The sequence below is a fragment of the Notothenia coriiceps genome, unplaced genomic scaffold (genome assembly GCF_000735185.1).
Source record: "Notothenia coriiceps isolate Sejong01 unplaced genomic scaffold, NC01 NC01_scaffold00022019, whole genome shotgun sequence".
Classification (NCBI taxonomy): domain Eukaryota; kingdom Metazoa; phylum Chordata; class Actinopteri; order Perciformes; family Nototheniidae; genus Notothenia; species Notothenia coriiceps.
The window spans coordinates 354,851-367,943 of record NW_011354720.1 but is presented as its reverse complement, the minus strand read 5'-3'; the positions used below and the strand labels follow the sequence as shown (position 1 = coordinate 367,943).

General features: G+C 42.1%; 1 protein-coding gene across 1 annotated transcript; it reads left to right on the top strand.

Annotated features, from left to right (window-relative positions):
* The first annotated feature begins 4,918 nt into the window (after nt 1-4,918).
* Nucleotides 4,919-9,038, top strand: LOC104953619 (zinc-binding alcohol dehydrogenase domain-containing protein 2). The gene is made up of 2 exons (XM_010780581.1): nt 4,919-5,507; nt 7,810-9,038. The coding sequence occupies exons 1-2, from the start codon at nt 5,224-5,226 to the stop codon at nt 8,738-8,740; spliced, it is 1,215 nt and encodes a 404-aa protein (XP_010778883.1). The 5' UTR covers nt 4,919-5,223; the 3' UTR covers nt 8,741-9,038.
* The last annotated feature ends 4,055 nt before the right edge of the window (nt 9,039-13,093 follow it).

Genomic DNA, 13,093 nt, shown 5'->3' with positions numbered 1-13,093 from the left:
GTAAGAGCACAAAGGTCGCTGTGTAATCTTAGCCACCCCGGGCATGCAAAATCATTAATCCCCGGGCACGGTGATTCTCCAGCTTGGAAATAAACTGCAGGCCTTCAGCGAGGCGGCTACAGTCCCGAGTTGGGAGGACGATCCTCAGCCAAAAAAGTACGAGGAGACCCTGTTATGATGTGCTGCTGATTTACTAGCAGGGCTGCAACACATTGCAAAAGTGTAATAATTCGTTTTCTTTTTAAGAAATACGGTGCCTGGGATTACTTCGTAGTGCTGATACATCAAATGGCTAAAACAGGCCTGAGCCGTGTCATTAATATAAAACATAAATCTTGCAACAATTCCAAACTCCTGGGGAAACTTTAAGAAAATGCGCCGCTTTTTTAAAACAGAAATTTAGCTCGGGAATTAAAAAGGGAATGACATAAAAACAAAGGGGAATAAAAAAAAGGGAAAGGTGCTGGTATGGCTCGCCTAATGCAAGGTTATAAGAGCGGTGGAGGTGGCGGTGGGGGGATGTGGGTGGAGGTGGCGAGGCTTACCGAGGTCATTAACTGGCATTGTCTCCTGACGTGATTAGTCAGGTAGCAAAGTCCATTTGTCACCTGCACAGGCAAATTGAGTTGGTGCTGCACTAGGGGCTATGGGGACTGTATAATATCAACTTGATTACATCAAGGCAGCTGCGGACTTGACACCTTACTGAATTTGTCAGCATTAATCGTTAGGGCCTGTCACAAATCCATCAGCTGCACAGATAATTAGGGCTCTCTCTAATGAAGCCAACGGGAAGCAACCTTACCATCAACCCCCCCTCTACACACACCATATACCCATGCACACGCACACACACACACACACACACACACACACACACACACACACACACACACACACACTTTCTTATAATTAACCATCGTACTCCGCAGAAGTAAGAGCGCCTATCTTATCTCCTCTTCCTCCTCCTTACTCGTCTTCTTCCTCCTCTAAGACTATCTAAGCCTGCCTGGGATGAAAGACGGCGTCACTCCGTTGTGTCTTTTTTATTGTTCCTGTCTTACTTCCTGCCCAACAGTAAGATTTCCCCTAAAAACAAATGTGCATTTTTGTATGACATTAATAAAATTAAGGAGAAGATTATTTGTTTCTACAAGACCTTGAAACAGATATCATAATAAGCTTCCTATAATTTAGATAAATTAAATGTGTACAACTCAAATAAATTCGCAATTATGACTTTTGCCTTTTCTGATGTTCTACTGCGAATTTGGCCTTGACATACTACAATAAAACTTTAGTCACACATATTATGTTCTCCCAAAAAAGGTACAAGGGGAGAATAAAAAAGAAACCTGTCAAGACAAGTCAGCTATTGTTGTTTTAATTGACTGAGCTCTGATTTCCATTCAATGCCACCATGCGCAATTTCCTCTCAGAGCAGCAGCACAGAGGGGAAGCCACAGGTCAGTACCAGGCATCCAAGTGAGTGTGTGTGTGTGTGTGTGTGTGTGTGTGTGTGTGTGTGTGTGTGTGTGTGTGTGTGTGTGTGTGTTATTTGTTGCTACTGGGATCGGGGAGTGCAGGGTGTTATATCTGACTGACTGTCATGTTCATGGAAGAATGGAAAACATCCCGTCTGCCAAGCTGTGATTGACCATTACACCCCATGATGTGCATGGCACTCTGTGGACAGTGTAATGGATCAATGATGTGCGTTTGAGAAAAGACTGTGTGTTTTGTGAGAGTAAATGAGGGGTCACAGCCATGTCATGTTTGCATTGCTCCATCTACGTGCAGAGGCTAAAACAATGGACTTTTCCTGGGGGCTAATTCGCCAAAACAACAATGCACATTTTGAAAAATAAAATCTCTAAATATGAGGAATTTCTTTGAAAATAGAGGCCTGAAATCACGTGAATGGTGGTTTGCTAGAAAGGCAAGTTAGAAAGAAAGCAGTCGACAGTGAGCACTGGTTGAATGCTCTCCATCCTACACTCTCGTCTCATCCTCCTCCACATCATCCTCACCACCACCACCACCACCAGCTCACTGTTTAAAATGATAAAACCTGCTGAGTTCAAAGTCTTCGACGGCTGGCCCTGTTCGACCCGCTTTGCACCTCATATTCCAAAATCTCTTTAAAATTCTGTAACTGTCTTTTGTTCACTCCAGTTGTTAATGCCTAACTTCAAAGGCTTGGCCTCATTAGCACAGAGGTAGAAACCCCTGTCACTCATTTACATTTGTTTAAGGCTGCAGGGGGAGACGAGAGGGGGAAAAGGGGGGAGTCCAAATCCAAACCACTAGAAGTCAACCTTGTCGGTCGTCTACCAAGACCTGGTTTTATCAGTTGGTCACATTGCAAACTCCCCTCCAGCAGTGGATATTGATTTCATTACTGGGCCGATTCTTACAGTGAATGTGGGCTGAATTTGGATTGGATCAACGTTTATCTCTATGAAGAAGAAAAAAACACATGAAAAACAAATGTTTGGGTTGATTTTTCCTGTGATCTACTGAACACACACACACCACCCTTTCATCTGCTGAAAGAGTTCCATCCCTCAAATTAAAACAAGCTGATTTAGCGTCAAAATTCTCTAACTTTTTACGCGTTTTAGTTTCGCTTTGAGACAACATGAGGGGTTGTGTGTACGAGTGTCTAAACCTTACCAGAGGCATGGCTGTCTTCATGGTAGGATTTATTGATGTTTATCAGGGATGAATAGATCAAAGACTGCCACATGACAGGCGATCAATCACGCATCAAATCAAGGATGGCAATCCTCTAATAAAACTGAAAGAAAGGGAAGGAAAAAAACCGGCTCTCACCAGATTTTCTCCCCCTTCTTTCCCAGTCAATTATTCATCATTACTCACTCTTGAACCTCAAAAGCTCCCTTTTATCCCCATAACATGCCATTTAGTTTATCTCATCATTCTTAAGAGAACTTTTACGGCAAAGGAGGATAACAAAATAATCTCAAAGTGGAAGATATTTGCGTAGTAAAGACACATTTTAAACACAGCTGTGGGTCAGGGGTCGAGTTGCGCGCTACGTGTTAATAACACAACACATTTAAACAGTTGTTAAATACATATCAGCATGCAACACAACTACCCGATGTGATAGGAAGGAGATAGTTTCATTTGATACTTGTAAATGAAAAGCAGTTGTGATGGGAAGAAATGAGAGGCGGGGTATACCTGCTGCTCGCCGCGGATCTTGCTGCTTTCTCCTCGGCATAGTGACCGTCACTTTCCACGGTGCTTCTCATGCAGGAATTACGAGCAAATCAAGTCTGTCAGTTCTGGAAAAGCATCTCGTTTTTCGGGGGTAGAGGTTTTGATCTCGGGATTGTTCTCTTCTTCTCAAACTGCGTGCTCTTTATTGGAAATAAAAGCTGTGTTGTCTCGGACTTTAAGCACAACAATTACGAAGGGGTTCGGCCAGCTCCTGACACCTTCATGTCCATCAAAGATCATCTTCCTTCATGTTTCTCATGGCAAGAAAAAATAAAAAGCAGCAGCAGTAGTGAGACCCCTAAAACACCAAGATTTCAGCTCACTCCCCCCTGGAAAAATGACTAATCTCCAGTGCTGTTTGGAAGGGGGGCGATACTTTGCTGCGCCTTTTTACGCAACTAAAAAATAAATAAAGTCTGGCGGTATCAAAACAAATAAGTCCCGTGTGAGCGCAGCGCACAGCTCTGATAAGTGAAGTATCCTTGTGTTTCCTTCTTATCGAGCCAGAGACCTGCAAGACAGAAAGGGGGAGAGGAGAAAACAGACAGACAGGCATTAGATGGGTTAATGTCAGTCCCGTCACCACCACGCCACCTCAGCCCGGATCCAGCCTCCCCAGTCCGGCGGACACTTTTTCCTCCCTCCCCTCATTCCCCCTTTCTCTCCCATTGAAACAAAAATAAATGGCACGATGTGGATTTCTCTCTTACTTACCGTCTTTTTTCAAGAGTAGTGGAAATAATTCCCACCGTTCATCTCATCGCATCTTGGAAGAGGTTTTTTTTTTTGGGCTGATGCGGTGGAGAGGACTTGAGAGAGAGGGGCAACAAACAAGACGCATCCAAAGCTTCGCCAACAACAGATCAGGTCGACATGGACTACAATGTGTCTCTTTAAAAAAAGCAACACATATAATAAGAGAGGGGAGGAAAAAACTCCAAGGGTCTGATCCGAGGTCTTCCAAAAGAGAAAAAATGGAAACGCGGTGGATCCAGAAGCTGTCTCAGACAGTCTCAACTGATAGACAGACGCATCGAGTGGCTTTTCCTGCTACATTTTTACTCCTCCCCTCTCCACAAGCGTCACCCCTGACAGAGGAGCCTACCTGTCAATCTTTTTAATTGTCTTGTTTCTCCCCCCCCCCTCTCTCCCTCTTCCCTTTTCTTCTAAAAGCTCTGACAAAAAGGGGGAAGGATTCTCTCGAAACTTATCCACTGAAACTTATTTGAACATGTGATCGCAAACCACAACAAGTAATGCGACTGTTAACAACTTAAATGTCACATTAGTGTAACAACAGCGTGGCACTGACACTGCACGAGTCCGTCTCCCACTGAGGGGGTGGGACAAGGGTTCAATGGTCCAATATGTTGTAGTAATAGTTACATGGCTTTGACAGCGAGGGGATAGCAATCTAAATGAAACGTTCAGGAACAAGCTGATAATACACACGCGTTGGTTACAGGTGTAGGCTACATGTGGGAACAAAAACAGAATACAAATGCGTAATAAACCGCAGCAAAATTGCACAACACGTTATATTTAGCAGATTTGTGAATGTTTTAAAAAGATATCCGGTAGAATTGGTTTCGTGGGAGGAAAAACATTTGAGGATATGTTACGAGGATTGATTTGTTTCACCTTACTAGGAAGTGAGTGTTGTGTCCGGGAAGGGGAGGGACTCTGACAACAAGTCTGTGGCAGTGCTGTGCTGCTGCTGCTTCCAGGGCTGCACCAGAGCCACCATTTAACCCGAAATACTCCATTTAGAGATTATTGTTTTTGCATCGTGACGCTACACAGAATCGCTTCTTTTATTTCAGTTTTTACCCCGCGTTTTGCACCGCTTCGCGCAGCCCGGCCTGAACACAGAGCGGGGAGAACAGCCCACAGCGCTGGCTAATGGCAGCGGGGTTTATTGCTGCCGTAAAGAAAAAGGAAAAATCAAGTTGAACTTTGTCACATTTCGGAGCCATGTCCACCCTGCTCCTCGTGAGGAACGGCAGAAGAGCGGTTTCGCTAACCGGCTTGGGTCGCAGAGGCACGGACGCACTTTCAGGAGTTCACCCGGTGGCGCGGCGCTCCATCATAGATCTGTCCTACTCCGCACACTTCATGGATTTTCAAGGCTCCTCCATACCGAGCAGCATGAAAAAGCTGGTCGTAAACAAGCTAAGTCCTAATTTTAGAGAGGCCGTTTCTACGCAAACCGTCGCGATCCCGACACCCGGGGACGCGGAGTTGCTCGTCAGAAATCGGTAAGTTGTTGTTTTTTTAGGGGGCAGATTTTCCCTCTCCCTGCGCGTTCAGAATAGCAATAAGTGACCCAAAGCGAGTCTATTAGTGGATCATTACGTGACGCCGATATATCACATGGATTTTATTGAGAAGTTGTATAAAGCTTACCTTGATTTACTCATGTCCGGCACCTGCGAGCATCATCATCATCACAAGATGGCAAAATACGTGAGGAATAAGCAGTGTACTGTAATTCCAAGTTCCGCCCTCTCTGCATTTGTCTATCAATCCATCTCGGCATCTCTCCCTCCCTCTCCCTCTCTTTCTCCCTCTCTCTCTGTCCTCCTGTCTCTCTACGTCACCAAACTGCAAACAGAAAGTCACGGAGGGGGGGCTCAGACTGGCATCAGGAGATGGAGATGATGGAGAAGGGGATGCAGTGTTACATGGTGCGGGGATTGCAGCATAATTTCTCTCATTCGCAGCTGCAGCGGTGTACTCACCGTTAGGGGAGAGTAAAGCCACCTGGAGTCAGGATCAATGCCTCTTTCAGACACACTAACACACTGAATGATCATCGTATAAATTGGTATAGTATTAAAGTACGCTTAAGGTGGAAAAAAACTTAAATTAATTTAAAAAGCAGGATTTCTGATTCCAGCCGGAGGTAATATTCCAACCTAATTTTGATGTACTACTGTATGTATGCCTGATCTGATTTGGAATGTTATTCAAGCCTTACATAAATGCACCTCAGGGTTTATTATGGTATTTACTGCCAATACAATTTACAATTCCTATCAGATTTGGTGAAAAAACATAGCACATTAGTGTCTTATTTACTCACAAGACAGATATTAGTGAAGACCTTTGACTGTTAGGTTTTCTGTATTTGTATGTGAAGACAGAAATGGGATCAGTTAAGAGGTTTTTATTAACAGAAAATAAAATGTTCTGTAATTGGATTAGTGCTAATTCAAAACTACTTATTCCATAGTGCACAGCATCAGTGCATCCTAATTAAAAATTGCAAAGAGAAGTGTTCAGCGACAAATTTCAGAGTGAGAAAAATAAAAAGATCATGACTGCAGTTAAGAGGCAGATATATTTACAAGGACGAAATTAAAACAATATACTTGATTTTAAAATGTTACAGATAATATAATTGAAGCAGGTCTTTTCAACATACTGTAATTTCTCAAGTCCCTATTTTCGAGTTCTCCGTACCTCTGTGCATGCTTTTTAAGTAAAACTTGTATGTAGTCAAAGATATGTATACTAACACATACTCTGCGTGTAAGACAGAGGTAGCATCAAACTGCATGATGTGCTATATAATGTTATTCAAAGTGGACTGTCATATGTCCAAAATTCTACATTCTATATTAATTATTTTTGATAAGACTGCAGTCAAAATTATACATTTACATGAATTTAGTTGTCGGTTTTGCTATGAATAAAACCTATAGGCCTTGAAATCATACATTTTCTTTAGTTTATTTTCAAAATGTGCATCAATAACAGCTAAACTGTTATTAAAATGTTACTGTAACAAGTCTTGGGGTGTTTAAGTTACCTTTACATAATATAATTTGCCATGTTGTTGCTCTTAGACTTAAAGGTTTGTGTGAACAGACTGTATCGCCACAAATATCAGCTGTTTTAATCTCTTACAATTTCAAATTCTGTATACGTTTTGATGCTAACATAATATTTCCCTGTGAAGAATCTAATTGTATAGATGTAAACTAGTCAAATCAAGGTGTTTTGTTATATCACTGTGACCCGTCTTTAAAACCACAGAAGCATTATCTAAAGCTCAAAGTACACGTGTGACACGCACAGTAATGAGGCACAGCATTCGTCTCGCTCTAAAGGACATAAATGATTTATTTATACCTTACTACTTTCTCACATATTTGTTCCCAATAAGTAAGATGAGTATGGCCGTCTTTGTGTCGAGAAGCAAGAAGCAACTATCTTAAGATTTTTAAAAGTGTAGTTTTGTTGTGGGTGTCTCTGAAGACAATGAATCATGACATCATGCAATGTGTTTTGTGATACAAGCCTCTCCCTGTCAGTGTAGGACCGTGCTCTTCCAGAGAAAAGGGAATCATTGCCAAAACAAACCAGAGTGTTTGTGCCCCGTGCAGACATGTCTGGAGAAGGAAGCTGAAATCTTGACCTTAAGACAGAATTCTGGGAATATGCACTAATGACCAACGAAAGCTTTTGTTTGTGAATGTATGCATATCGTTCACAACTGTATTTGTTTTATTTCTCTCACATTTCATAATAATGCTTTTTTTCTCTGTTTTTCAGTTTTGCTGGAGTGAACGCTTCTGATATTAATTACACAGCAGGCCGTTACGACCCCTCGGTGAAGCCCCCCTTCGATGCCGGTTTCGAGGGTATCGGTGAGGTTGTTGGCCTCGGCCTTAGCGCCAGCTCCAGTTACACCGTCGGGGACACCGTGGCCTACTTCGGCAGCGGTGCCTTTGCAGAGTACACGGTGGTGCCAGCCAAGGAGAGTGTTCCCGTCCCTGCGGTGAAGCCAGAGTTCCTCACCCTGCTGGTCAGCGGTGCCACGGCCTACATCGCCCTGAAACGCCTGGGCGACCTTACCAAAGGTGAGACGGTTCTAGTCACGGCGGCTGCAGGAGGAACTGGGCAGTTTGCCGTGCAGTTTGCCAAACAGGCCGGTTGCCATGTGATCGGGACGTGTTCAACCAACGAGAAAGCCGGCTTCCTGAAGTCCATCGGCTGCGACCGTCCGATCAACTACACCCAAGAAGACCTGGCGAAGACGCTGAGGAAAGAGTACCCACAAGGCGTAGACGTGGTGTACGAGTCCGTTGGAGGAAGCGTCTTAGACCTGGCAGTGAACAGTTTGACCACCAAGGGCCGGCTCATAGTGATTGGCTTCATCTCGGGGTACCAGACGGCATCAGGGATTCCACACTTCAAAGGGGGAACGCTTCCGGTCAAGCTGCTCCAGAAGTCGGCCAGCATTCGGGGTTTCTTCCTGCCCCACTTCCTCAGCGACTACAAAGAGGCTCTGGGTAGCATGATGAAGATGATTGCCAAGGGGAAGCTAGTGTGTGAGGTGGATTGTGGGGATATGTCGGAAGAAGGGAGGTTCGTCGGGTTGGAGTCTGTGTTCCGAGCCGTGGACTACATGTATGCGGGGAAAAACTTGGGCAAGGTCGTGGTGGAAGTGGCACCACCCCCTGTTAGCAATAGCAAGCTGTGATTAAAACTAATCATTTATGCACTAAAGAATCATTCTTGAAACAAATTATTGTTTGGCGGGAACATTTAGGGCTTTAATTGTGTTGAAAAGAGAATATTGTCTTTATTTCTGTTACATGATTGACACTGTAAATCTACAAAATGCTTTCACAAAAAAAATAGCAACTTTATTTTCTGCTATCATTGTTTTGAAAGATTTTTTTGCAATATTTGAACCTGATTACAGTATTAAACAAAATATTAACTAATAACTGATGATCATATTGTACAATTATCCTAATAAAAAATCTGAAACTGTAGCCTCTAATTTTTTTAAAGCGTTTCTCAATCTTGTGAGCCCACCTTCTGGTACAAGTCCACCTTTGAAATTAATTTAGACCAGCTGCCATAATGTGCTCTCTTTTTCGCACTCTCAGGCACTTTATCTACCATAAATGTTTTATGATAGACTTCATTGTTTTTCTAATAGGGGCTTACAATGGTATGCGCTTGTCAAAAGTGAGTGCTGATCCAGGTGTGCTTGGTATTTCATCGCCTGTTTGTGGCTGACAGAAACGGCATTCGCACAATCAATCTTTTGATTCACATGCCCCGAAGCTGCACATAATACAAAAAAAATTAGTCCAGATAAACCAGGAGTTGGACTTGAAAATGCCATTACTTTTCCCACTGCGAGTAAAAAAAAACATGTAGTGAATGTATTGTGGAATGCCCTTTGACATAGTTTTCCATTTTTTGTATTTCATTTTGTTTTCGAAACAAGAAACAAAGCAACACAACAGATGTTAGTAAGTTTAGTCACATGGCAGATCATTCCTACATGAACTCAAAGACTTTCACTCATTGTGAAAAGATAACACTTAGATAAGTGTTTTGCAACTTTAAGAGTACAATAGGTGTCCAAGGTTCCTCAAAAAGCAAGAATAGTACATGTTAAAGCAGGCCGTGCTGTGTTTATGTGCAGAGTGTGGTGTAAAACAAACACCTGTTCCTACCTGGCAGGGAGGGCTGTAGTGTCCATGCACTGTGAACATGTTATTTCCTCATCCAGGTGGCCACTCAAAATATAACTCAGTGTGAAATGCGTTACAGGTGTGACCCCAGCATGCAAAGCTGCTCCTTCACGGGACGGAGCAGGAAATCAGAAACACACCAGGCCAAGGCAGATTTACATTCGTAGTGTAGGAATCCAGAAAAACACGGATAGTCTTTGAAACAGACACCAGTCACTTTTAGATTTACGTGAGTCCCGATGTTTTGCTGACTTTGAAATACAATGTTTTATTTTTTATTAAGTGTAGATGTAAAATAAATATTTAAGTAACACTTTTGAAGTTATGACTTTAACACATACAAGAAAAATAATTATTGTGAGAAAGAACCTATGGACATTATCTTTCTCTCCTATTATTATATTTGATTTCCTTTTCCTTTCAAATCTTTCAAGCCTGCTTATGTTCACTAAATGTCTTGTTAGAAAGTATGTTTTATGTGATCTAATACTGTTATTCTCTATCATTACACTATGGAGGATTATTAGGAAAGGGCAGAGGAGAACAAAAAAGGGAGGGCGAAGAATATTTGTAATTTCTTTGCAATTCTAGACATTGGAACCAAATTCAGAGAATAAACAATAGACAATAATAAACCTGGACGTTTTTTGTTTTTTTTGCATTTTCAGATTACAGTTGAAGTTTCCGTTTATGTGGCGGGCATTAGAAGAAAAAAACTAGAGTGAACATTCTTTTGATTTTATATATTTTTTTGTATTTTATAAATAAATTCAAAATGTCAAGAATAAACTCGAAAAAGTGAGATGATGTTTGAACATTTGAAAATGAAGCAAACTGCTGGCTTTAGTGCATATACTGAAATTTCAACCTGATTCTCAACATTTCGACTTTAGTCTAGAATACAAAAATGTCCTCCTCCAATTTTTCCCTTAGGCCCTGATACACTGGGGTTTTGAATTCTCCAAGAGGTCACGTCTTTATTTAAATTAGGCTTTCTTTGTCTTTACTGAAGGCTACATCATGCACACACCCACACACCTTTAGCCTGAATTAAATTAATAGTATTACATAAAGAAGAGATTAAACTAACACTGTGAAATGCATTAGGTCCATATCAACAGCAACTAATTGTTAAATTATTGCTGTCACCTCTGCAGCACCGCTGTTTGGTCAGGCGTTATGATGCGAAAGCAAGCTGGTACACGCAAGGTGAGAGAGGTGACGATGCACATGTGTGTTTAGATGAAGTTGCTGGAGCGCCGTGTGCATCCATGTTTGCACGGCGAGAAGGAGGCCAGGTTTAGCATCTCTTCAATTAACAGTAGAGGCCTCGTCTGGGCGTCCTCCAGGGCCTACCTGTACCTCCGCTGATTAGTGAGCAGTCACAGCCCCAATTAGAGAACACAGGAACCTGGAGAGACAACACTCTTTATTTAATTGGATTGTGTTGCAGGCGGAGGCTGCTAACTGGAGACGTATTGAAGCAACCTGGAACTGCAGAGCATAAACAACACAGTAAAGATAGAGAAGCGCTCACAGACTTCTTTTTGTGTGATGGTAAAACTTTGGAAACATTTGAGGAATTATGCTAAGTGCCTGTTTTATTTTAGTCAAGGGTTACTGCAGTACTTCCCCTCAGAAAGGGTCATTCACACAGCAGTTTAATTTAAATATTTCTGCACATGGAAGTAATGGAGGGTAAACCAAATGTGCCCTTTTTAACGCAAATGTAGGAGTATGGATTATACCAAGTATCAACCAATACATCCACCATTTTTCTTAATTTATTTTCATTTGTGTGTATGCCTTTATTGCTTTGTGAATAGCTTTTTTATTGTACATGTAATTGTAGTGTTGGTTTTCTAAGAGGTGCTGATATCAGCAGGTGTACGGTAATGTCAAATAATGTCACTTTTGAAAGAAGAAATGCCAAAGATGTACCTGATGAAAATGTAAAGACTAATTAATAAGAATAAAATCACACCCTAGCTCAAATAAAAAAAGTAAATTTCAGCACACTCAGGGGTTTTGCTACTTTGGTACTACTTGCACTGGTATTCCCAGTACACCAGTAGTTTAGGCTAAAGGAGACTAAACATGGGTATTCCTGTATAAATGACTCAGTGAGGGTTTGGGTTCCTTTCAGCACAATAAAATATTGCATCAATTCTTTGGACAACAATACGATCATTTCTGATAACACAAAGTCTGCCACGATATGATTTTGATTAAATTCAAGGCCCTTCAAACGTTATGAAACAATATGATAAGTCTAATGGTGACACAGATGTGCCACGGGAATATCAACATGAGTCCTGAAGATGATTATATGTCTACACTAAGCATTGATGATTGTGGATCTTGATTGAATCATTGCCAGATTGGACGCTGCTCAGCATAGGCTACACATCCTACAACTTTTTGTAGCTTCCAATCCATTTTCAGAGCTGTTTTTTTTATTGCAAATTCATTGTAGTGAAATTCTCAAAGGTGTCTTTCTTCATTTTTTCGCACTGAACCCTCTTTTTCCCACAGTTTCCCTTCACCGGAACATGTGGCACATAACAGAGACATCACCCTCTCATTGTGCGATGGTAGTCTACCTCCAGGCGCCTGAGGGACACTGGCTGGCTGCTTGGTGCTGCCAGGATCCAGACAGTCCAGTTTCTCTCTGTGCAAAGTCAGTCAGACCCCCTTCAACTCCCTAACTCCCCGAGCCCCCGTCACTCCTACCTTCCGCCTAATTACCAAACCTAAAACCCCACTTGACTAATTAGCCACAGCAGACCCAGGAACTGTGAGTAAAGGTAAAGAGATGGCTTCATTCAACAGCCTGTGTGTGTGTGTGTGTGTGTGTGTGTGTGTGTGTGTGTGTGTGTGTGTGTGTGTGTGTGTGTGTGTGTGTGTGTGTGTGTGTGTGTGTGTGTGTGTGTGTGTGTGTGTTAAAGAGTGAAAGAAAGAAGACAAGAAGAAAGGGAAATGGAATATTCAAACCTCCTTTAGCCAGCACATCTCTACAGCCAATTAAAGTCATTTATTAAACTATTTGCAAAACCTGAGACGTGCATGACAGAATGATAGGGGAATGTGTTTGTTTGTGGCCGTGTGTGTTCTGGATGTGTGTGTTGTTTTCGCACGCACAAACACGTCCACATGTGTCTCAGTATGGCTGGCAATCTGTCGGCTTCTCTGTCTATCAGCGGCGCGAGAGCTCAGTGGGACATAAATTACAATATGCAAGCAGAGCCACTTGTGTAAGTCTCAATGAAGGGGAGGAATAACTTTCTTAATCAAGTTCCCCTGATTAATTGTAATAAAGGTGTCATCCGTAAATGTGTCCT

Bases quoted from the DNA above. Each gene is read 5' to 3' on its own strand.
- LOC104953619 (XM_010780581.1), top strand. From the start codon at position 5,224: ATGTCCACCCTGCTCCTCGTGAGGAACGGCAGAAGAGCGGTTTCGCTA. The intron at 5,508-7,809 runs GTAAGTTGTTGT...TCTGTTTTTCAG, and splicing joins GAGTTGCTCGTCAGAAATCG to TTTTGCTGGAGTGAACGCTT.